Source organism: Notolabrus celidotus, chromosome 7 (assembly GCF_009762535.1).
Source record: "Notolabrus celidotus isolate fNotCel1 chromosome 7, fNotCel1.pri, whole genome shotgun sequence".
Classification (NCBI taxonomy): domain Eukaryota; kingdom Metazoa; phylum Chordata; class Actinopteri; order Labriformes; family Labridae; genus Notolabrus; species Notolabrus celidotus.
In genome coordinates this window covers 37592130-37615303 of record NC_048278.1, presented here as the reverse complement: position 1 = coordinate 37615303, position 23174 = coordinate 37592130, and the positions used below count along the sequence as shown (strand labels likewise).

Genomic DNA, 23174 nt, shown 5'->3' with positions numbered 1-23174 from the left:
AGTTGTTTTTAAAGTGTAGTGCGTTTAGCTTTTAACATTTCAATGGTGTACTGTTTATTTTGCTGTGAGGGTGCCCATGTTGTTGTATAGTGGTAAAATAGTGTTGTGTAGCTGTTTTTATTGTGTACTGTTTTCTTTAACAGAAGCATTGCCTCCTGCCCGGGGACTACGGATGTAAATTAGCTTATAGCTAACTCTAGTACAGCTAAATGGCTGTACACTGTCCCTGTTGAAATAAACAAATAAATGTAGGGCTCATTTTGGACAATTTGAATGCCATTGTAAGTAGCCCATTATTAAATTGTTAGCTTGTCATGGTAACGTCTTAACAACTTGATTTTTATCCTCCAAACCCTTATATTACAAAGAAAGTTAAACCACTAGAAATGGGACATTTAAACTACACATTTTGGAGTTGAAATGTGGGATCAAAAAGCTACAGGCTATTTGCCTAATGGACAAATTGTTCCTTTTGTGCTTCAATTTATTTTTTAACTCAATTCAACTCATTTTATTTCACAAAGAAACAACAACAGGGAGACAGAAAATGACAGAAATAGGTGCAAGTGGAAAGGAAAGGGATATAAAATACTTATAAATAAAATAAAATCAGGTTAAATCAATAAAATAAAATCAGATAAATACCAGGAAAAAAAAAAAATACATATAATAAGATAGAAAAAATGACATCAATAAAAATGATGTTAAAACAATGGTCAGAATGCAACTTTTAGCAACTTAACAAGTTAACAAAGAGTGTTTTATGAGCTTTTTATAAAAATATAATCACTTATTTTTTCTCTGTTCAATACTTGAGTGTATATATGATTATTTTAAATGTAAACATGATACCTATGTCCCTCCCTTTGGTCCCTACCTGTCCGCAAACATGTGAAAAGAAGGTTTTCAGCAGGATCGAGATTCCACTTCCGCTTTCAGCCGCCAGAGCCCGCCAAATCGCAGTGACGACGTTCTGAAACACTCACTACGTCATCAGAGCGCGACGACACACCACCACACGCAGGGAGCGTCCGCGACCTTTCGTGCAGCAAACAGCGTGAGATTCGTGTTAAAATGAGCTTTCTAAAGAACATGAGAGGACTTTAAGAGTGTGTGAGGACCGGGAACACCACAGAGGAGAAATGTTTCGTTGTACTTTAGTGATTTGTGGCAGAGGAGTCTCTAAAAGGGTGAGTACCGTTTAACCTGCTGCTGTCTGAACAGGAGAGGTGTTATAACTGAAATCAGACTCTTCCTATTTGCTGCTCACAATAATAAAAAACACAAATTTACTTACACTAACATGACAGGTCACAATTATATATAGCTTAAAACATGTATATTAAATATGTGTTAATTTTTTTAATCATTAATCTCGATTCTGTTTGTGCCCAATGCTTCATAAAATATCAAATGAACAAAAAGAGTTTACAAAATCTTATAAAATTAATTATAAAATTTAAAAAATGTGCATAAATATGGCTAAATCTGCAGAATGTATTATACCTAAAAACGTTTTAATTTAAATTATCTATTTAAACAGAAATTTAAATTAATTTATGGCAGAATTATTCATTATTGTTTTTATAATCTAGCTCTATTTTGTAAATTACTTTGCGTTCATGCAACACAATTTATTTTTAGTGCAAAACAAATTAAATTGACTACATAAAATATCAACATAAAGTGCATAAAAATGTTAAAAGCCAAGACTGAACAGTAATTGAAGAAGTTATTTAATAAAAAGGCAAAAAAACAAACAAATATATTTTATTTAATATATATATTTTATGGTTCATATAGGATACAATCAGATGACTAATTAACATTTTTAATTGTTTTAATCTGAGATTAAAGTCAGAATTTTCAGTTATAAAATTTTTTTCTCAGAATTTTATTATTAAAGTGAATTCTTCATCATGACAAAAAAGGGCAAAATTCTGATTAAATTTCAGACTTAAAAACTAAAATAACTCTTTACATTTGTATGTGTCGCCTGTCTACAAAAACATATTTTCAGAGGCTGTAATAAACTTTAATAACTTTCTGCTCTTTTCCAAAACGCTTTTCGTGATCTAACTCTTTCATGACAGTCACTGTGCTTGATCAAGAATTTTTTGATTTAGCTAACTTATAGATCAAATAATTCTTCTGCACTCAAGTTATAAATAAAGCTTTTGAATCTCATCACTCAAAGACCAAACTCTGGGCTGGTATCTAAGGATAGTGAGGTGTAAGACTTATGTTTCTCTTATGAGTCTGTTTTGTTTTGAAGCTGATCCACTAACTCAAACGTTTGTCCTCCTCAGTTTGCCTCGTCGTTCACCGGAGAGAGTGTGCTGCCGCCAAACCTGCTGCTGCCCACAAACCTCGTAGATCCTGGCAGATTGAGTGAGTGAAGACTTGTGGTTTGATTCTTTATTTGTGTGTGTTGATCATATTAAACACATCCTCTGTCCTCCTGCAGAGCGTCCTCCTCCTCCTGCAGACTGCTCCCTGCCTCTCCTGAGGACCTGCGATGCCGTCGTCCCGGCTCACCTGAGTCCGGTCCAGACGTGGGTGGAGACTTTGGAGAGTCCGGACAGTGAGCCCCTGGGTTTGGCTCAGCTCCACCCGGACGTGTTCTCTGTGCGCCCGAGGTAAACCTGGAGTCAATCTTTATCTTGTGTCAGGAGAGCAGGATCAGTTCTGCTCTCGTTGCTGGACTCAGACCTCTTTGATCATCCCGGTCTAACGAGTCGTTTGTTTCCTCTCCTCTCCTCAGGCTCGACATTCTCCATCAAGTTGAAACGTGGCAGAAAAATTATAAAAGAATTGTAAGTTTTTGGCTCAGTTATTTTCACAACATAGTTTAGTTAACACTGTGATTTATTAATGTTGTTATTACATTTGTGGAACAGTTTTATTTTCTGTATTTAATGAACTAATCACTGTTCCTGATCTGATTTAAAGGTGACATATCACGCATTTTTCAACATATATTGGTCTAAGAGGTCCCCAAAACATGTCTTTAAAGTTTATGCTCAAAAAAACACTTTGAAATCAGATTTTGGTCTGCCTGAAAACCCCTCTTCTTCAGTCCTCCTCAGAATACTCTGTTTTGTGGGTGTGGCCTCGGCTGTCCGGCACGTTGATCTAATGTTTACATGTTGGCTGAATATACACGGCTGCTCACAGACCCACGTTACTTCAACCCTCTGAATCTGATCCAGAATCTGATCTTGACGGAGAGTGTGTCTTGGTACACAACTACAAACATGTAGCTATGTAGCTATGCTAACTAGCGCTAGCACTTTTCCATGAAAACTAAAAATCATCCACTAGATCTTCAAATCTGCAGACGTGGGGAGTAAAACCGACCTTTGTGTTTATTAAGACAGCCTACAACTAGCATGCCTCCCTCCTAAGCTCCTTGTTAGCACACATGTGTGCAGGGAATGAAAAACAGAGGAGGGGTTGAGTTGTATTTTATACAGTCTATGGGCTGAACAAGCTCCGAGCTCTGACTTCCTGTTACAGACCGGATATTGTTGTGACGTAACAAAAACACTGAAAACTGAAACGGCTGGTTTCACACACATTTACAGAAAGGTGGAGAAATCAGAACAGGGGCAGAATGGATTCTTTTACTTTTCAGGGGGTTTGTAGACAGGGACACAGATTTCAGGTAGAGAACCATTAAAAAGTCAATTTTGCATGATATGTCACCTTTAAGATCTTAGTTAAATTTACATTAATGCACAGATTAGTAACTTAAAATGTGACCAAACACGGTTAAATAAACCTTTAATATTTATTGTGATCCATCAGAGCCACGCACACACAAAGGTGAGGTCAGAGGTCAGAGGTGGAGGCAGGAAACCATGGCGGCAGAAAGGAAGTGGCCGAGCTCGCCACGGAAGCATCCGCTCGCCGTTATGGAAAGGAGGTGAGGAGGTCTTTCTGAACTCTGTGTTCACGTGATTCATGTCTGTCTGTGTTTTAAGACATCAGTAAATCCCAGGTGTCATGTTTTATAGTTCTGAAGTGTTTTCAAACTCTGACCCGTCACAGGTGGGGTGGCTCATGGACCCAGAGGACCGACCAGTTATTACTACATGTTACCGCTGAAGGTCCGAGTGCAGGGACTCAAAGTGGCTCTGAGCTCCAAGATGACTCAGGTAACTGAAACCTGCTCATGAGAGAGACAAACATGAAACACTGTTTTAATAAAAATTCACTCATTCATAGAGAGACAAGAGGAATCCAAAATCACTCTCTGAAATGGTGAAATGCCTTTATTGTCATGGGAGAGTAGCTCTCCCTCGTCACCTCTGCTTCTGTTAGTACCGACCGCTACGTCTGTTTTATGCTCCGTACGGACCTCCACCATTGTTGTTGACAAAGCTGATATCGGAAGCCCCGCCCCTTCTTGATTCTGATTAGTCATTGATCTGGAAGTGATATTGACAAGTGCGACGATGCTCCAAAAGTTGATCTGCTTTCAACTGACGCTCCACTGAAAATTATTTTAAAAGCCGTGGCAGAGATTGACCAGTGTTCCACTTTAAAGAGCGACCCTGTTAACTGGAGACTCTCAGCCGGATGCATCCCTCATAAACGTCTTTAGACCATCATTAAATATCTGATGAGGATATTTAGAAATCTTAATAAAAACTAAACTAGTTTGCATTCCCAGGAACTCCCTCTGTGTTTCAACAGCTGTGTAAACTCCACAAACACTGACACGTTCAGCTGAAGGGCTCCAGTTTACAGGGTCACTTTTAAAACCGGAACACCAGGAGGAGAGACGCATTCACGGTGGGCTGAGAGAAGACTACTGTTACAAGCTGCTAAATCAAGAGAATCACAGCTTCTTCTTTTGAAAAGTACACACACATACAAAAAAGATAGAACAAATAAAAACTAATAAAAGAAAGAGAAATCAAGTGAATCACAGATGGAAAAAACAATGACTGTGAATGGTTTTTGGAAAAAAATTAAATAAATTAAATGAAATTAAAAAAAAAATTGACAAAAAATGTTTTGAAAAAAATATTGAAAAAAAATATTTGACAAAATCAAAAATTGAAAAAAAAATATTGCCAAAGAAAATATTTGAAAAGAAAAATTTTGACAAAAAAGTTTTTTTACAAAAAAATGTTGACAAAAAAAATTTTGACAAAAAAAAAACACGGCTTCAAAATCTTTTTGAACTCAAAAAGCCGTGATCGCAGAGATCGGCCGGTGTTTTGGTTTAAACAGCGACCCTGTTAACTGGAGACTCTCAGCCGGATGCATCCCTCATAAACGTCTTTAGACCATCATTAAATATCTGATGAGGATATTTTGAAATCTTAATAAAAACTAAACTAGTTTGCATTCCCAGGAACTCCCTCTGTGTTTCAACAGCTGTGTAAACTCCACAAACACTGACACGTTCAGCTGAAGGTCTCCAGTTTACAGGGTCACTCTTCAGACTGGAACACTGACAGAGCTGACAGAGACATATTCACGGTGGGTTGAGAGAAGACTACTGTTACAAGCTGCTAAATCAAGAGAATCACAGCTTCTTCTTTTGAAAAGTACACACACATACAAAAAAGATAGAACAAATAAAAACTAATGAAAGAAAGAGAAATCAAGAGAATCACAGATGTGTGCGAAAAGTACCATCCCCGAAGCAGGGGCTTTTTTAGGGGGGAGATTATCTACCCCTGAACTAAATTTAGACCCTGGGTCCACCGGTCCAAACGCACATAGTTCAGGGTTAAAGTCCCTACGGTGGTAAAACCCCCCTTAGTACCCAATCTTTTAGCACATCAGCACCCCAGTAGTCGTTGGCTCCTCTTCTAATATTACAAAACTGTTATTATAAAACTACAACTTTATTATTGACCTAAGATGAAGACTTTATTGACATAAAAATTCAACTTTAACCTAATTTTTCCTTGTAGTATTGCAGCTTTAATCCTGTAAATTCATGGTTTTATTTTCCCTAATTTCTGACTTTATTCTGACAATGTTACATTTTCTTTCTTCCTTAATGTGAGCCTAATACTCTGTCGCCCAAGTCTAAGGTATCTTAGGGGAAACAATTGAGGCCTGTTGAGGGTGTGTAGACATGAAACCTCCAGTAGATGGCGTTAGTGGGCCAATGGAGTATATCCAGTACCTTACACATGCATGCATTCATCCTGTAATCTTGTTTTCATTCACAAAGCTGAGAGTGTTTGTGATTTTATCTCAACATTTTAAACCTGACTCTGAGTTGATTGTCTGTTTACCAGGACTACCTTCACATCGTGGACTCTTTGGACATCCCCACCCCGGACCCTCAGTACTTGCTGGACCTGATCAGACAGAGACACTGGGGGGAGTCGGTGCTAATAGTCGACATGTGAGTACCATCAGAGACGCTGCTGTAAACCTTAAAGGTGACATATCATGCAAAATTGACTTTTTTATGGTTCTCTACCTGAAATCTGTGTCCCTGTCTACAAACCCCCTGAGAATGAAAAAAATCCATTCTGCCCCTGTTCTGATTTCTCCACCTTTCTGTAAATGTGTGCTGAAACCAGCCGTTTCAGACTTCAGTGTTTTTGTTACGTAACAACAATATCCGGTCTGTCACGGAGTCAGAGCTCAGAGCTTGTTCAGCCCATAGACTGTATAAAATACAACTCAATCCCTCCTCCGTTTTTCATTCCCTGCACACATGTGTGCTAACAAGGAGCTTAGGAGGGAGGCATGCTAGTTGTAGGCTGTCTTAATAAACACAGAGGTCGGTTTTACTCCCCACGTCTGCAGATTTGAAGATCTAGTGGATGATTTTTATTTGTCATGGATAAGTGCTAGCGCTAATTAGCATAGCCACATAGCTATATGTTCATAGCTGTAGCTGTAGCTGTAGCTGTGTACCAAGACACACGTCGACATACTGACAAATAAAACAACAAGAAACATTAAATCTGTGACCAATCCTTCAGAAAGGTCCTGCTGCCTTTCTGGCAGAGGTCGGTTTGACTCCCCACGTCTGCAGATTTGAAGATCTAGTGGATGATTTTTATTTATCATGGATAAGTGCTAGCGCTAGTTAGCATAGCCACATAGCTACATGTTCGTAGCTGTGTAGCAAGACACACGTCTACATACTGATAAATAAAACAACAAGAAACACTAAATCTGTGACCAATGGTTCAGAAAGGTCCTGCTGCAGGCGCCTCTCCGTCAGGATCAGATTCAGAGGGTTGAAGTAACGCGGGTCTGTGAGCAGCCGTGTATATTCAGCCAACATGTAAACATTAGATCAACGTGCTGGAGAGCTGAGGCACATCCACTTCCTGAGGGGGCGTGGTCAGAGAGAAAACAGTGTTCTGAGGAGGACTGAAGAAGAGGACTTTTCAGGCAGACCAAAATCTGATTTCAAAGTGTTTTTTTGAGCATAAACTTTAAAGACATGTTTTTGGGACCTCTTAGACCAATATATATTGATGAAAAAAGCGTGATATGTCCCCTTTAAACTCTTCGTTCTCTCTTTGCTGACGTTGTTTTGTTTTGATTTCAGAGGTGAAGAGTTTCCAGAGAACATCCTTCAGGCGACGGAGAGTCTGAAGACGGTGAACATTATTCCAGCCATCGGTGAGTTCAGTCCGCTCGTCTCTGTTTGATGTATTCTTCAGGAGTTGAAGAGACTGACGTGATCTTGTTTCCTCCGTCAGGTCTGAACGTCCACAGCATGCTGAAACACGAAACCCTCGTCCTCACGCTGAAAACCATCAAGTTCCTGGAGGAGAAGCTTCTGTGGCACGACCAGCGTTACACGGCCCTGTACCCGTTCAAACTACCGTACTCTGACTTCCCGTGAAACCACCTGTAATATATCCAGCCACACAAACGTTTCAAATGTTTTCATGTCTTTATTATGTTCAACAAGAGAATAAATATCACAATGGTAAAAAAAGAGAGTTGTAAAAAGTTGGTCTAAAAAGGTGAGGAGGTGGAAAAGGCCTAGAACCGGTAGCTGACTTTGTGCGGCAGGACACCGCTGGCGAGGTCGTTCCTGATCTCCCAGCGCAGCGCCGAGCGTTTCTTCTCTGTAGGCACGATGTAAGTGTTCGGAACGTACACTCGGCGAGGTTTCGGCTGAAACACGACAAAACAAAGACTGTTATTCTTCTGCAACAAGAACAATCAAATACATTTAATCATTATACATTTGAGTATTAATAACGTGTCAAATCGTGTAAATATTAACATGAAAAGAAAAGTCATACGTGGTTAAATTTTAAAAACTGTAAATAAAATAGAAGTTAAGTACACTCAAGAAAAATGTTACTTTTTTAACATTAAGCTGCTTTGGAGTTAAAGCTGTGGTTGGTGTTCAGATTTAGATCCACTTTTTGTTATACTGGTTAAAATGATCTTTATGTCCTGATTAGGGATGACCACAATTAATCGATTATCGATTAATTGATTGTTAAGAAATTACTCGAAACACACATTTTTGTTATCAATTTTCCATCACGTGTAACAAACATCATGTGGTCTCATATTACACTCAACTATCAGGGAGGTGTTTGAAGTTTAAAGCATGTTTCGATGTGACTCAGTTGTTTAAAGGTGTTGCGCACAGCGGAGACGCTCAGTTGGGGGCTGCGGCTGCGCGTCAGGTCTCCACGTGCGCTTTTTTAAAAAAGGATCAATACAAAACTGCTGCCAACAACGACACGGACACAAAGGTTGACAGCTTTAAACAGGATATTTCCCACCTTTAGATACAAAGGCAACAGACAGGTGGGAAATTCAGGTACACTATGTTTGCAGAGCAGCAACATCAGAGCCGTCTGAGCTTTTCTGCAGCAGGACTGATTATGACCCGGTTGCGCTCCTGGCTGACACCTGATCGAATACACGTTTATTTTTCTCAATAAGAACGAGTAGACAGAAAACTGGACACTGGGAGTCTGAAGTACTTTTCTGTTAGTAGTCTCAGCCTTCACTTTATAAGATTATGTCCGCGTAGAATATTTTAATGAGCCTGATCGTTGATATTCTGCGTGTCAGACATGTACCCGTATTCAATCCTGTCAGTGATATGCATTTTGTTGCTGTAGAAAATATAATTTAGGGGGAAAACAACGTATTTGGCCTTTTTTTTTTACGTAAGAATAATAATGTTTTTTTTATCAATTAATCGATAATTGATCGTTAACATTTCCAAAGATCGATCACGGAAAATACTTAAAATGTACATCCCTAGTCCTGATGGTAATCAATACATAATGTGTTCTTAAAAAAGAGCGAAGAAAAGCTGCTATCTACAGCCGGAGTAAACCTGGGAAAACACCAACCAATCACAGGTTTTTGGGTGCCAAAATTTTAAACCATTCAAATCCCGTCCAGCCGTTCTGCCCGCCTCCTGCAGAGCGTACATTTCCCCGGCGTGCACTCCCCCGAGTCCCCGTCTCCTGCCTCTGCTTCCCCTGACTCTACTGACTGCCCCTCTCACTCGACCTCGGGCCTGTCCCCTCTGACCAGATGAGGGGCTTTGCTCAGGACTGTAGTCCGGATCAGAGTCTAAAAAGCTCTCACCAACAAGCAGAAGAATGAATGACATTCAGTAAGTCCTACAGAAATGTAGATGTGCTGTAGTGAAGACGAGCCGATTGGTGAACACGTTGATCTTTAATAACCGGTCACTGTCGGCCGTTACCACGCCAACCAACAAAACAACAATCAATGTTTGAATGAATGAAGAACTTCTCCTCTTGTCTCTCCTCTCTCCCACTCACACACTCTACACCTCTCCTGATGCCTTCACTGACCGTCAACACTGTAGGAATTAAGAACATCTACACTGAACATGTTTAACAAACAGTAGAGCTGTTACAGTGTTATATATATGTTATAACTTTTCTCCTGATATCGTGTCACCAGTACAACTGGATAATGCTAACATGACAGTTGTGAGTGCTAACAGCAGCCATGTTTGTTTGTGTTTTTAACTTTCACAATGAGAATGTTTTGGTGAGGACCGGTTTTGAATCAGTCATGATCATATGGTCGCAAGTCAGCGGCGCTCGTGCATGTGAGGGGGGGGCGTCGTTTTGGAGGAGCTCCGAGGGAGGAGGGGAGGGGTTAGACGGAGTCATGAGGAAATGCTACATTCAAATTCATGCTAGTTTTCCGAGACTACCAACCCCAGCTTTAAGTTTGATTTTCTGGATAAACATTTAAAAATCTTGTCTTTACAAACTCTAACACTCAGTATTAGATATACAAATTCAACAAATTGATTGACTCATAAATGTGATCTTTGTGCTTCAACTGCGCTCTAAAATATATATAAAGTTTTAGTTGACCTAGGGCGCCATCTGCTTGTGTGGAGGGTGAATTACACCAGTAGAATCATGGCAGAAGATTATTCAAAAGCCACATTATTTTAAAAACATATATATTTATTTATATCCATTTTTGTTTGTGAAGCTTGAAGTTAAAATGTGCTGATAAATAGGTTGATATTATTTTTTTAAGCGTCTGTAAGAGAGCTGAAGGGTATTTTAAAGCCTGTTAGTTTGTCTCTGAGTGGCTGAAAGCAGAGATATAAAGTTCAAGATCTGACCACATAAATATGTCAGAGTGAAGCTTGTTAACCTGAGATCCAAACAGACGTCAAAGCTTTTTAAAAATACTTACAGGTGGAGGCTGGTACGCAAGCTGCTCCTACAGGGAAGAAACGAAAACATGAATCAACACCTGAGTACACAAACAAGATGGCCGACATGTCCGACCACTGAATATTCATACCTTTATCTCCTGACGCAGAACTCTCCTGTCCGTCTCTCCTGGAAGTTTGAACATTTCCCAAAGCTGCTTGTACTGGAAATACCTGCAGAGACGAGCACACAGTCAAATATCAGAGTCTCAGGTTTTGGTACTTTGGGGGAATTTGAGGGTTTGCAACGTACTTGGCTACTGGATCCGACTTCTTTATGGTTTGTTGGTTCATCACCGGTCTGATGACTGAAACAGTTCATGTAACAGTTAGAAAAGCAGTTTAGTGATATTAAAAGAGACTGAATTGAAACTTGGTGTTGATGTAGGCTTACAGGATTTGGGTTTGGGTCTGATGTCGCCTTCGCTCTGAGATCGAGTCTGTCCAAATGAAACAGGAAGAAGTGTGAGCGACAGTATGAGAGTCTTTCTGTGGAGCCACATCCTGTCAGACTACATTACCCACCATGCCTCTGATGTAGGATTCAAACGCGCTCACAGAGACTCTGTCGGTCTCCGAGCTCTGCGTTTCACTCCGACTGTCGATGTCGTCGTTCTCAGTTTCCAAGTCACGCTGAGCCGGCGAGGATAAACAAAGCTCCTCCAGACGATCCTCCAAACAGCTCGTTGCGTCTGCAGGGACACAACATCCACGTTCAAAGAGTGACTCAGAGTGACTCCATCACTCCTGCAGCTCGTACAATCAGACACATCAGACTGTTCTCATTCACAGGACGACAAATACAGACCAAGACTCAGAGACAAAACTCTAACATCTGTGTCTGACAGAGAGGGGAGGCTTCCAAACAGAGCAGGTCTAGACCGTCCTCTATGTTCTATTATTAACTAAGACCCAACATCAAGACCGGATCAGATCCAGTCCCATCTTCCAGACAGGACTCAGTCTGATCTCATCTTAATCCACCATGAGCAGAGCACTTTGCAGCATTTAGCAAGTTACAGTGGCAAGGACAAACTTCCTTTAACAGGCAGAAACCTCCAGCAGGACCAGACTCATGTTAGACACACATCTGCTGAGACCGTGTTGGAGAGAGGGATAGAGGGAGATGAAGAGAGAGAGAGATGATAGTGGGGAGACGGATAGTAGTAGTTGTAGCATCTGGAGTCTGGACCACGTCCACAGCAGCAGAGATCCAGAGGAACCTACGAGACAAGGGAGCTCAGGGACTCCAGAAAGGTCTAAGAAAAGAGAGAAGAGAGGGAGACCAGAAGAAAGAAAAAGAGGAGAAGAAATGGTGAAGGAGTGATAGAAGGAAAGGACAGGATAAGAAAAGGAGACAAAGGATGAAGAAACATGGAAAGAACAAGAGAAAGAAAGAAAGAATTAAAGAAGGAGGGAAAGAAAGAAAAAAGAGAGAAGCTAAGAGAGAAAAGAAAGAACAGAAAAGAAGGAAAGAAAGACAGCAGAAAGGAATCAAAGTAAAAAGGAATGAAAGTAAGAGAGAAGTAAAAAAGAAAGGAAGAAAAGAAGGGAAGAAAGAAAGACAGGAAGAAGGAATGAAAGGAATAAAAGAAAGAGAAGGAAAGAAAGAAATAAAGAAAAAAAGGATAGAACAGAAAAGAAGGAAAGAAAGCAGAAAGGAATCAAAAGGAAAAAGGAATGAAAGAAAGAAATAAAAACCCAAAAAAGGATCTAGAGGAACCCACGAGACAAGGGAGCTCAGGGACTCCAGAAAGGTCTATGGTTAGTAACTTTAATGGGACAGGAAGAGTTAAAGTGAGAGACAGGCAGAGAGAGGAGAGAGAGGGAAAGACAGGATCCCAGTGTGTCAGTCTAAGCCTATAGCAGCATAACTAATACCTGGTCCAAGCCTGATCCAGCTCTAACTATAAGCTTTATCAAAAAGGAAAGTTTGAAGCCTACTCTTAAAAGTAGAGAGGGTGTCTGCCTCCTGGACCCTGACTGGTACATGATTCCAAAGGAGAGGAAAGGGTCTACCTCCCATACTACTTTTAGAGACATGAAACAGAAACCCTGCGAGAGGAAGGTTACCCGTTTTATGTCGGAGGTTTCCCTCCCACTCCTCGAACATGTCGTTGTACGTCATGGAGCTCACGTCGGCTTTAGAGTCGATGAACTTGATGTCTTTGTTACTTGAGGACTCGTCTGACTCCGCTCTGACATCATCGCTCCTTCCTCCAGAAAGCGTCCCATCAAACACGAGTTCGTCTCCGTCTGCGGCGTAGTGATGCTCCTCTGATGTTTCGTCCTTCTCTTGTTTCGTGTCCGCCTCTTCGTCATCTCTACGAAACTCGACCCCAGCTCCGGGGTTAGCGTCTGTCAGCACGCTGTAATCCTTCTCTGTGGTTTCGACGCCGAACCCTCCAAAGCTGCAGAGCGACTCATCTTCATCCTCCTCTTCGTCTTCGAACTCGGCGATGGTGTGGTCGTCTCTGTAGTCTCCGCCCTCCTCGGGTCGGTACGTGCCGTACCCGGAGGTCATCATGCTCGGAGCGGGACTGTCGGCGCTGCTGCTACGACCCTTTTCCTCTTCCTCATCCTCTTCATCACTTCTACCCTCCAGATCGTCCCTGCTCCAGCTGACCTGGTCGTAGAGATCAGGTTCTTCCTCCTCTTCATCAGGTTTAAGCTCTTCCTTCTCCTCCTCTTCATCACCTCTACTTTCTGAAGGCTCTGTGGTTTTCTTTTCCTGGTCCATTAGCTCAGGTTCCTCCTCCTCTTCCTCACTGATCTTAGTCTCCTCCTCTTCATCACTTCCACCCTCAGCACTGTGCTTGGTTCGGTCCCCCTGATATTCTAGCTCAGGTTTCTCCTCCTCCTCATCCTCCTCTTCCTCACTGACAGGTTTTAGATGTTTCTCTCTGATCATATTCTCCTCCTCTTCATCACTGTGCCTGGTTGGGCCTTCCTGGTGTTCCATCTCAGGTTTCTCCTCCTCCTCTTCCTCCTCTTCCTCACTGACAGGTTTTAGGTGTTTCTCTCTGATCTTATTCTCCTCCTCTTCATCACTTCCACCCTCATCACTGTGCCTGGTTTGGTCCCCCTGATGTTCTAGCTCAGGTTTCTCCTCCTCCTCTTCCTCCTCTTCCTCACTGACAGGTTTTAGGTGTTTCTCTCTTTGCCTCATTGGGTCTTCCAGGTGTTCTGACTCGTGTTCTTCCTCCTCCGAAGCCTCCTGGAGAGAATCCCCTTCCTCCCTTGCAGGTGAAGAGTCTTCCTCGCTGATATCCTCCTCTTCACCTTCACTCTCTGCGCTGTCCTGCTCTTCCTCCTCTCCTGAAGAATCCCCCGTGCCACCCTCATCCTCCTCACTGATCTCTCTTTCTTCCTCGTCTTCATCACTTCCACTTCGCGAACTGTCCCCGCTCTTCTCGTCCTCGTTGTTTGACTCACTCTCTTCCTCACCTGTTGGAGATTTCTCTGTATCGCTGGGATCCTTTCTGATCACCTGATGAACCCTCACCTCCTCTTCCTCCTCCTCTTCATCACCCCCAACCTCTGAGCCGCCCCGTCTTGTGTTGTCCAACTCCTTCTCCTTCAAAACCTCCTGGAGAGAGTTTTCCGGTCTGACGTCCTTCCCTCTGATTCCTCGCTCCATCACCACCTCCTCCTCCTCCTCTTCATCATCCTCCCGCCGCTCTTCATCCGACCAGAAAGAGGAGTAGAGCGAGTTCTTGTCGTCCTCGTCGGTCTCTGTGTTGCAGATTTTGTACATGGTGGCGACCTGGTCTTGCTGAGGTGAGTGTGTTCAGGTCTGTGGAGGCGGCTTAAGGAAAGAGGATTAAGCTGAACTTCCTCCTCTTCTTCTTCCTCTTCTTCTTCTGCAGGACGTCTTAAAGATGAAACAGCTCCCTCTGCTGGTGGCCAGAGGGGTTACAGCTGATTCCTCCTGTCACCTCAGAATTTCCATTCCTCCGTATTTCATTGGATAGAGATTAGATTCTTCAGAACGCACGCCGGCTGAGCTTCCTGTTACGCTAGAGCGAGTTTAGATTTACAGAACGAGGGTCCACTGACATTTTCCATGAATTCAGGACGTATAAATATCAACCAAGTTACAGATTCTAACCGTCTGAGGGGCAGACAAGTCAAAAGGCTTTCCTCCACAAGACAATAAAAGAGAGTGCTTCCTTACAAAGGGTTAGGAATGTTATCTAAAGTCTCTAAAAGTAGTATGGGAGGTAGAACCTTCAGTTCTCAGGCCCCTCTCCTTTGGAATCATGTACCAGTCAGGGTCCAGGAGGCAAACACCCTCTCTACTTTTAAGAGTTGGCTTCAAACTTTCCTTTTTGATAAAGCTTATAGTTAGAGCTGGATCAGGCTTGGACCAGGTCTTAGTTATGCTGCTATAGGCTTAGACTGACACACTGGGATCCTGTCTTTCCCTCTCTCTCCTCTCTCTGCCTGTCTCTCACTTTAACTCTTCCTGTCCCATTAAAGTTACTAACCATAGACCTTTCTGGAGTCCCTGAGCTCCCTTGTCTCGTAGGTTCCTCTGGATCTCTGCAGTAGATTCCTTTTTTGGGGTCTGTTATTCTTTCTTTCTCTTCTTTCTTTTATTCCTTTGTTTTTTCTTTCCTTCCTTATTTTCTGTTCTTTTTCTTTCCTTTCCTTTTTTACTTTCTTTCTGCTTTCTTTCTTTTATTCCTTTTCCCTTTCATTCCTTTCTTTCTTTTTCTTCTGTTTCATTCCTTCTTTCTTTCCTTCTTTTCTCCTTTCTTTTCTGTTCTTCTTTCTTTCTTTCATTCCTTTTTTCTTTCTTTCATACCCCTTTCCTCTCATTCCTCTCTGCTTTCTTTCTTTACTTCTTTTCTCCTTTCTTTCCTTCTTTCCTTTTTCATTTCTTTCTCTCTTTGTTCTTTCCATGTATCTTCATCCTTTATGTCTCCTTTTCTTATCCCGTCCTTTCCTTCTATCCTTTCCTTCCCCATTTCTTCTCCTCTTTTTCTTTCTTCTGGTCTCCCTCTCTTCTCTCTTTTCTTAGACCTTTCTGGAGTCCCTGAGCTCCCTTGTCTCGTAGGTTCCTCTGGATCTCTGCTGCTGTGGACGTGGTCCAGACTCCAGCTGCTACAACTACTACTATCCGTCTCCCCACTATCATCTCTCTCTCTCTTCATCTCCCTCTATCTCTCTCTCCAACACGTTGGTCTCAGCAGATGTGTGTCTAACATGAGTCTGGTCCTGCTGGAGGTTTCTGCCTGTTAAATTTGTTGTGATTTGGTGCTATATAAATAAAGATTGATTGAATAAAAGGTTGTTACCCGAGTCTTCACTGTAGATTGATTCATCACAGATGAGAGATTGTCCTTTGTGTTTCCTGCAGGAGGAAAAAGAAATCAGGTTATTTTAGTGAAGATGATCCTAAAGTGTTGTCCTGTGTTCGTGTATCTCTCTGATGGATTTGACCTGAGGACTTTTCTCCTGATGAAGCGTCGCCCCTGGGTGTCAGGACTGGAGGTGTAGCTGTCAGTGAGCGGCGGTTGGAGGGTGTCGTCAGGATCTGGCTCCACCTGCAGCCTGTTTGGAGCGCCTGGAGGCAGCTGGAGCTTCGGAGCCACCGAGTGCTGAGCGTACGAGTCACATGGTCCCTGCTGCCGCCCGTAGTCTCTGTTCTGACAGGTGGTCAGCACCTGAGGTCAATTATCAGACATGAGGTCAATGAATCACATATATCTGACACTTTATACCAAACAACTGATGGATAAAAATCCAATGAGGTGTGATGTCTTATCAACAGAATAAGACAAACATAAACGACAGACAGCTGTGATAAAACTCACCCGTCTGTCCCGGTCTGCTGGTCCAGCATGTAAGAAGAAGCCCTCATGAGAGTCGTCAAAGTATATCTGGCTCACTGTAAAGACAGAACACATAGAACACAAGATTATTGACTGACTGTTTTTAAACAGCTGTGTTAAATACTTGATTCTGATTGGTTGAAACCACACACACAACAAAGGTAATCACAATAGATGTCAAATCAATATGTAAAAACCTGAGGACTGAATAGAATAGAAGTAAGGGAATGGAATAGATCAAAACAGAATATATTTAAATGGAATCGGAAAGAGCAGATCAAAGCAGAACAGAATAGAATAGAACGGAACAGAATGTAAACAAACAGAATAGATCAAGGCAGAATAGGATGGAACTGATCAGAGTAGATCAAAACAGAATGAAATCGAAGAGAGTAGATCAAAGCAGGACAGAATAGAACAGAGTGGAACAGAGTAGATCAAAAAACAACAGAATGAAAAAGAATAGATCAAAAAAGAACAGAGTGGAACAGAGTAGATCAAAGCAGAATTGAATGGAATATAACTGATTAGATCAAAACAGAATAGAATGGTACAGAACTGAACAATATACTGCATCCCACACACACATGAAGAGGATTACTATGATATCCTTCATAGTGAAGAAATGTATTCTCAGCACAGACCCCTTACATTTAGCCTGTTCAAACAAACTTTGAATGAAACCTTGTGTCTGGAACAACGCACACACACTCTGAAAAACAAGGGGGATGCTTTCCTAAAAGTTTGGAAGCCGCTTACGGACCTCTGACATCCACCCAGCATGGCTGGCCGTGCTTGGACTCTGTATACAAAAAAAGACAATGTAATATGACCATGGTTTATGTGTTTGCACTTATCATTTGTAGTTATTATAATGTATGTATGTGTTTTACAAACTGTTTATATCTATTTATTTTTTCCTCTTTTTTCCCCTCTTCTTTTGACTTTCCTCTCGTGTTTGTTTTTCATCTTGTATGTTATAAAATGTTGAAAATAAATAAAAAGATAATTGAAAAAATAAAAAAACAGAATAGGAGAAACAAGTGTGCCCCTCTGTTCCCCTCGAGAACATCCCATTTCTGGCACGAAAGAATTGGAGGGAATTGAAGATAAGAAATGAATGGATGAAATGCACCCAAAGGGTGTGGTTTATTGTCAAGAAAAGGATGGGTGTGCCTCTTTCGATATCAAGAGCAACAAAAATTGCCAAAAATAATTATTTTCTACCAAATAAGTTGGATGCGGGATTTAAGATGTGGGCAGAGAAAGGATTAATAACTATTAATCATATGTTTGATGGAGAAACCCTGAAATCGTTTAAACAATTACAAGATAAATTTGGTCTACTATCCAATGACCTCTATAGATATTTACAGTTAAGAAATTATTTGATGTCACATAATGAATGGAACACACTGAAACAACCACCCACACCTATAGAACACTTGTTGATAAAATGCATAGATGAAAAGAGTGCCAGGAAAATAGTTTCAAATATTTACAAATGTTTACAGACACACCCTTCTGGAAACTCTCTGGACATAAAAGAGAGATGGGAGATTGAGATGAACGTTATCATTGAGGATGAAAAATGGGAAAAAGCCTGTGAAAAAGGACATAAAATCACGAGCAGTCCTACATGGAAAGAATTTAATTGGAAACTAAAATTGAGATATTTTAAAACTCCTGTGATTACATCAAAATATGATAGAAATAGGTCAAACCTGTGTTGGAGAAACTGTAAACAAGTGGGAGACCATACCCACATTTTCTGGGATTGCCCGATATTAAAAAACTTTTGGTTAGGGATCCAAATAGAAGTTCGATCTATTTTGAAGGTTGATTTGCCATTGGATCCACGATATTATATATTAGGTTTAGTCCCAGAGGGAGCTATGGACAAAAAGAAAGTCAAATTGTTGCATGTCCTTTTATTAGTAGCCAGGAAAATGATAACATTGACCTGGCTGAAACCACTACCTCCCACCCTTCACCAATGGAAAGAGAGATTAAAGACAGTTTATCTGATGGAAAAGATAACTGCAAAACTTCACTGTAGATTGGATTTGTTCTTAACTTTGTGGGCTCCTGTAGTTAAGCACCTTCAACTGCCAAACAATTATGATAGAGTAACTTGAGGGGGGGGGGGTCTTTCCCTCCTTGTTTCTTTGTGTGGATGAGACCAAAACTAGGAACCTATCTATGACTGCCTGCCTGGAAATGCCTGCCGAGTTCTAATGTTTTCTAATTTAATTTCTTCTAAACAGACTCTGTAACATACTATGTGTACAACTTTAAATAAAAATTTGTTCAAAAAAAAACAAAAAAAAAAAACAGAATAGAATGGAACAGAACAGAGTAAATAAGAGTAGAATGGAACGGAGTAGATCAAAACAGAATAGAATGGAATGCTTCTGATTGTCCAAAGCCCCATAACAACGTTGATTCATTCTCAATTTTAAAAGGGAAGGCTTGAGACAACCTGATCACACACACAGCATATTAACTTAATCCACTGAAAGGAGTCACATGACCCCTCACACGCCATACTGACATGCTTCATAGAAGAAAACATCCTGATAGTTACAGTGAGAGGAGAGCCCTGACCTTTCTCTTTGGTGTAGGCAGGAGGACTCGGGCGAGACGCTGCAGCCTGAGGTTTGTCACAGTTTGTCTGAGACGGTGAGGTCAAGCTTTTCCATTCTCCATGTTGAATCAGCTCATCCAGATCTGAAATCACACAGACAGAGTGTTATTCTAATCCCTGGAGATTAGTCAAAACATGGAAATCCCAGAGTTTTATCAGAGATTTGCATGTCCTAACTCTCTTGCAGGTGTTTAGCACTATTAACAACATGAATATTATTGATTTAATGCACATTTTAGAACAAACTACTAATAAAGAAGAACAGAAGACAGATGCATCAGAGTCTAACCTTGCTTGAACTCCAGCAGCCTGTGTTTTGGTATGTTTTTATATCCCAGCAGGGCCAATTGTTCCCTTATTTCCTCTTCAGTGAAATCCAGGGTGTCCATATTTTACAACTCTGAGGTGAGAAGGTGGAATAAAACCTGAGGGGGACAAATATCATCAAAAAATCTTACATAAATACAACAAACATCAATAAAAGTGGCTTTTAAACTCTTATTTTGTTTCTGTTATAAAGTTAGTTGAGAGTTTAAAGCATGCCGAATTTACCAGAAAGTATTAAAGATTTAAATCAGCCAAAAAGTTTGATTAATAAGTCAGTTTAAGGTGTTTTAATCTAAAAGGTAACCTTAAAATCACAGTTTTTAAAGCTGGGTCTGGTACCCGGATGTGAATGTAAGCTAGGCTAAAGCTAATAAAAGCTCTAAAACAGCACTGAGAGAGTTTAAAGGATGTGTTTCTCACCTGAGAGAAGGTCTCTGTGATATTACTCTGAATCCATCACAGGAACATGTTGGGTTTAGTCTGAAGCCCTCTCTGTGTTTGTTGTTTACAGGCTAAGAGCTAACAGCTAACAGCTCCAAGACAACAGACAACAGTTAACGAGCTTTGAAAATGACGCCCTGCTCTGCTTCTTCTTCTTCGGTGGATTTATAAGCGGCAGTGATTCACTGCAGCGCCACCCACCGAGCTGGAGCGTCATTACAGCACAAGAGAAGAGGAAAACTGATGTTGAAATCAGTTTTATGAAAGTTTATGAGTAAAAATAGCAAACCACAATGTGAGAGTACTCCAGTATTACTTCAAATCATGTGTTAATCAATTAAAGTCAGTCAATGCAGAAATATCAACAATAAAATGAGGTTTTCTACGGGAGCTGGGAAGTGCAAGCAGACAGATGTATTTTGGAAAACATTTTTACATTTTATAAAACAAAATGACATTAAACACTTTTATCAAGAACAAAACAAATTTACATTTAAGAAAAAAATTAACAAAATCATAAACGCTTTGAAAAACATGTAACATTCTGACCAAGCGGCAACCTCGGGTCTCAAAATAGGAAGCCCTAACCCTAACCCTAATCATAACCCTAACCCTAATCATAACCCTAACCCTAACCCTAACCCTAACCCTAATCATAACCCTAACCCTAACCCTAACCCTAACCCTAATCATAACCCTAACCCTAACCCTAACCCTAATCATAACCCTAACCCTAACCCTAACCCTAACCCTAATCATAACCCTAACCCTAACCCTAATCATAACCCTAACCCTAACCCTAATCATAACCCTAACCCTAACCCTAATCATAACCCTAACCCTAACCCTAACCCTAACCCTAATCATAACCCTAACCCTAACCCTAACCCTAACCCTAATCATAACCCTAACCCTAACCCTAATCATAACCCTAACCCTATTCATAACCCTAACCCTAATCATAACCCTAACCCTAACCCTAACCCTAATCATAACCCTAACCCTAATCATAACCCTAACCCTAACCCTAACCCTAATCATAACCCTAACCCTAATCATAACCCTAACCCTAACCCTAATCATAACCCTAACCCTAACCCTAATCCTAATCTAACCCTAACCCTAATCCTAATCCTAATCATTACCCTAATCATAATCATAACCCTATTCATAACCCTAACCCTATTCATAACTCTATTCATAACCCTAACCCTAATCATAACCCTAATCCCAATCATAACCCTAACCCTATTCATAACCCTAACCTTAACCCTAACCCTAATCATAACCTAAGTACAGCATCCTCCTCTCCTTTCCTCTCCTCTCCTCCTCTCCTCCTCTCCTCCTCTCCTCTCCTCCTCTCCTCCTCCTCCTCCTCCTCCTCTTCCACCTCTCCTCTCCTCCTCCTCCTCCTCCTCTTGCAGTGGATCAGCGTCTCATGAATAATCAGGACTTTCTGCCCGCCCTCCCTTCCAGCAGCCAGTGGGCTTTCAGTCAGGGGGGGGCGGCTGTCAGGTGGACCGTCTGTGACCGTGAGCCCCGTCTAATCTGGGTAAAAGGGACTTTTCAGCGTCTTCCTCGGGCCTGGGAGGACCATGGCTCTCTCCGGGATCTGTCGAGACTCTCTGCTGGTGATTTTACTGCAAGTTGTTCTGATTTGCTCCGCTCAGGTGAGACAGAGGAGCTCCTTATCTTCTATTCTTCATCACTGAACTGAGAAAAGGTGCTTTTATGGTTTATCATGGTGCTCAGCAGAGAACTTATTGGAGTTAAATCACCTTTTGTATCCTAACATTCTTCAGAGTTGTTATATTTATGATCCTGTGTGCACCTTTATGCTTTTTTCTTTGATAATAATGAGTTTGATTTCACAGATTTATCCCTTTAAAAAATGAATTGTGTAAATACTACACAGAAAAATGTACTTTTATGCATTTTAATGAAGATTTTCTGAATTCCTATCTAACTTTTAAGGCCTTAGGTGTGCTGGAGTTGGATTTTCTTTGGCGTTAAGTCATCTAATCATATATTTTAGTCGTATGAGTCATTTATTCAAACACTAAAAGCATCAGAATGTTGACATTTCTTTAATTAAAGCACTAAAGAATCACTTTTTAACTCAATGTAAGAATATGTAGCGAAAAGAAGAATAATTCTGACATTATTTCAGTAATTTTTGATGTTGTTGATCCAAACTGGGCTCCATTCATGCCCCTGTGCACACCTGGCACCAATAAGGTCCGGGCAGCAGCCGTAATCTGAACACATGCAGTTACTTAGTCGGCATAATGGGACTAAAATGGGAAACCAGGTTCAGTTTCATGACCTTTCCCCTCACATTCACCCAAACAAAGAGGCTCTGTGTGAGCCGCCCTTCACACCAGCAGCGGCAGCAGCAACAGCAGCGGGCGATATTAAGAGATGAATTTCAGTGAGAAAATAAACTGATTTCTGTGTTTGCTTTTCAGAGGGGCCCGGTCGGTCCCAGAGGCCCCGCAGGACCGACTGGAGTAGCCGGCGTGCCCGGAGTGGACGGCATCGATGTGAGTCACAGGTTTTGAGTTGTGGGTGAAAACAGCTGATCGGGGTCACAGTGAGGCAGGTGTTGTAGATTCTGGGACTACAATTCTAAGACCATTTTTTGCGTGTCTTATCATCACAAGAATAATAGAATACATGAAAGTAGAGTTAGATTCAAGCAACAGGCTAACCTCCATCTGGAACACTGGAATATGAAATTTCAGTTCTCTCTGATTTGGGGTTTGGTGACGTACTTAGGGACACAGGAAGTGAAATATTTAAGATACAGAGCTCAAATTGAAGCTTACAAAGTTTGGAAGTTTTTTGAATACAAACAAGGCCGTGACATTGACCATATAATGCTCAAGAGGGACAATTCCTCATGAGATTTCATCCATCAGATGCTGTTTTTATAGTCTTGTTATGTATTTTGTGGATGATATTTGAAAAAACATAATCAGCAAGCACCAGAATCTTATTTTGCTATGTTCCCCCATGTGTCAGGATACTCTACGTCACATTTCATACTTGAATGACAAAGAACTTGATAGTAACTCCTTATTTTCTGGATTTGGACCATTTTTAAAAAAAGGGGTTTTGGGCGCCTCATGGCCAAACAGCCCCGCGCTGAGAGAGCTCGTTATCATCATGAGACGGCCCAACGTAGATACTAGTGAAAAAAGTTTGAGGTCTGGCTCTTGGC

At 41.2% G+C, this 23174-nt stretch overlaps 2 protein-coding genes across 3 annotated transcripts; one reads left to right on the top strand and one right to left on the bottom strand.

The window, feature by feature from the left end:
• Nucleotides 1-980: 980 nt before the first annotated feature.
• On the top strand, nt 981-7942 carry mrpl4 (mitochondrial ribosomal protein L4). The gene is made up of 9 exons (XM_034688072.1): nt 981-1190; nt 2310-2391; nt 2468-2639; nt 2765-2816; nt 3811-3928; nt 4054-4160; nt 6270-6379; nt 7547-7620; nt 7701-7942. The coding sequence occupies exons 1-9, from the start codon at nt 1143-1145 to the stop codon at nt 7844-7846; spliced, it is 909 nt and encodes a 302-aa protein (XP_034543963.1). The 5' UTR covers nt 981-1142; the 3' UTR covers nt 7847-7942.
• si:dkey-23f9.4 (hydrolethalus syndrome protein 1) lies at nt 7879-20081 on the bottom strand. Of its 2 annotated transcripts, none has more exons than XM_034688069.1 (12): nt 19931-20080; nt 19473-19608; nt 19144-19266; nt 16519-16592; nt 16145-16368; nt 16000-16055; nt 11222-11388; nt 11091-11136; nt 10950-11004; nt 10789-10870; nt 10678-10704; nt 7879-8124 (listed from the first exon to the last, which is right to left on the bottom strand). In XM_034688069.1, the coding sequence occupies exons 2-12, from the start codon at nt 19570-19572 to the stop codon at nt 7990-7992; spliced, it is 1089 nt and encodes a 362-aa protein (XP_034543960.1). In that variant the 5' UTR covers nt 19573-19608; nt 19931-20080; the 3' UTR covers nt 7879-7989. The 2 variants fall into 2 exon arrangements, with proteins under 2 accessions (XP_034543960.1, XP_034543961.1); XM_034688070.1 differs by lacking the exon at nt 7879-8124 and adding an exon at nt 9650-9814 and having other exon boundaries at nt 19931-20081.
• Between the last annotated feature and the right edge of the window lie 3093 nt (nt 20082-23174).

What these genes read in the sequence shown, in the direction of transcription:
- mrpl4 (XM_034688072.1), top strand. Translation starts at nt 1,143, where the DNA reads ATGTTTCGTTGTACTTTAGTGATTTGTGGCAGAGGAGTCTCTAAAAGG. An exon ending in TGAGCTCCAAGATGACTCAG is followed by an intron (nt 4,161 to 6,269) that starts GTAACTGAAACC and finishes TCTGTTTACCAG; the next exon opens with GACTACCTTCACATCGTGGA. An exon ending in TCGGTGCTAATAGTCGACAT is followed by an intron (nt 6,380 to 7,546) that starts GTGAGTACCATC and finishes TTTTGATTTCAG; the next exon opens with AGGTGAAGAGTTTCCAGAGA.
- si:dkey-23f9.4 (XM_034688069.1), bottom strand. Translation starts at nt 19,572, where the DNA reads ATGGACACCCTGGATTTCACTGAAGAGGAAATAAGGGAACAATTGGCC. An exon ending in GCTGCTGGAGTTCAAGCAAG is followed by an intron (nt 19,267 to 19,472) that starts GTTAGACTCTGA and finishes GTGTGATTTCAG; the next exon opens with ATCTGGATGAGCTGATTCAA. An exon ending in CAGACCCAAACCCAAATCCT is followed by an intron (nt 11,005 to 11,090) that starts GTAAGCCTACAT and finishes GAACTGTTTCAG; the next exon opens with TCATCAGACCGGTGATGAAC.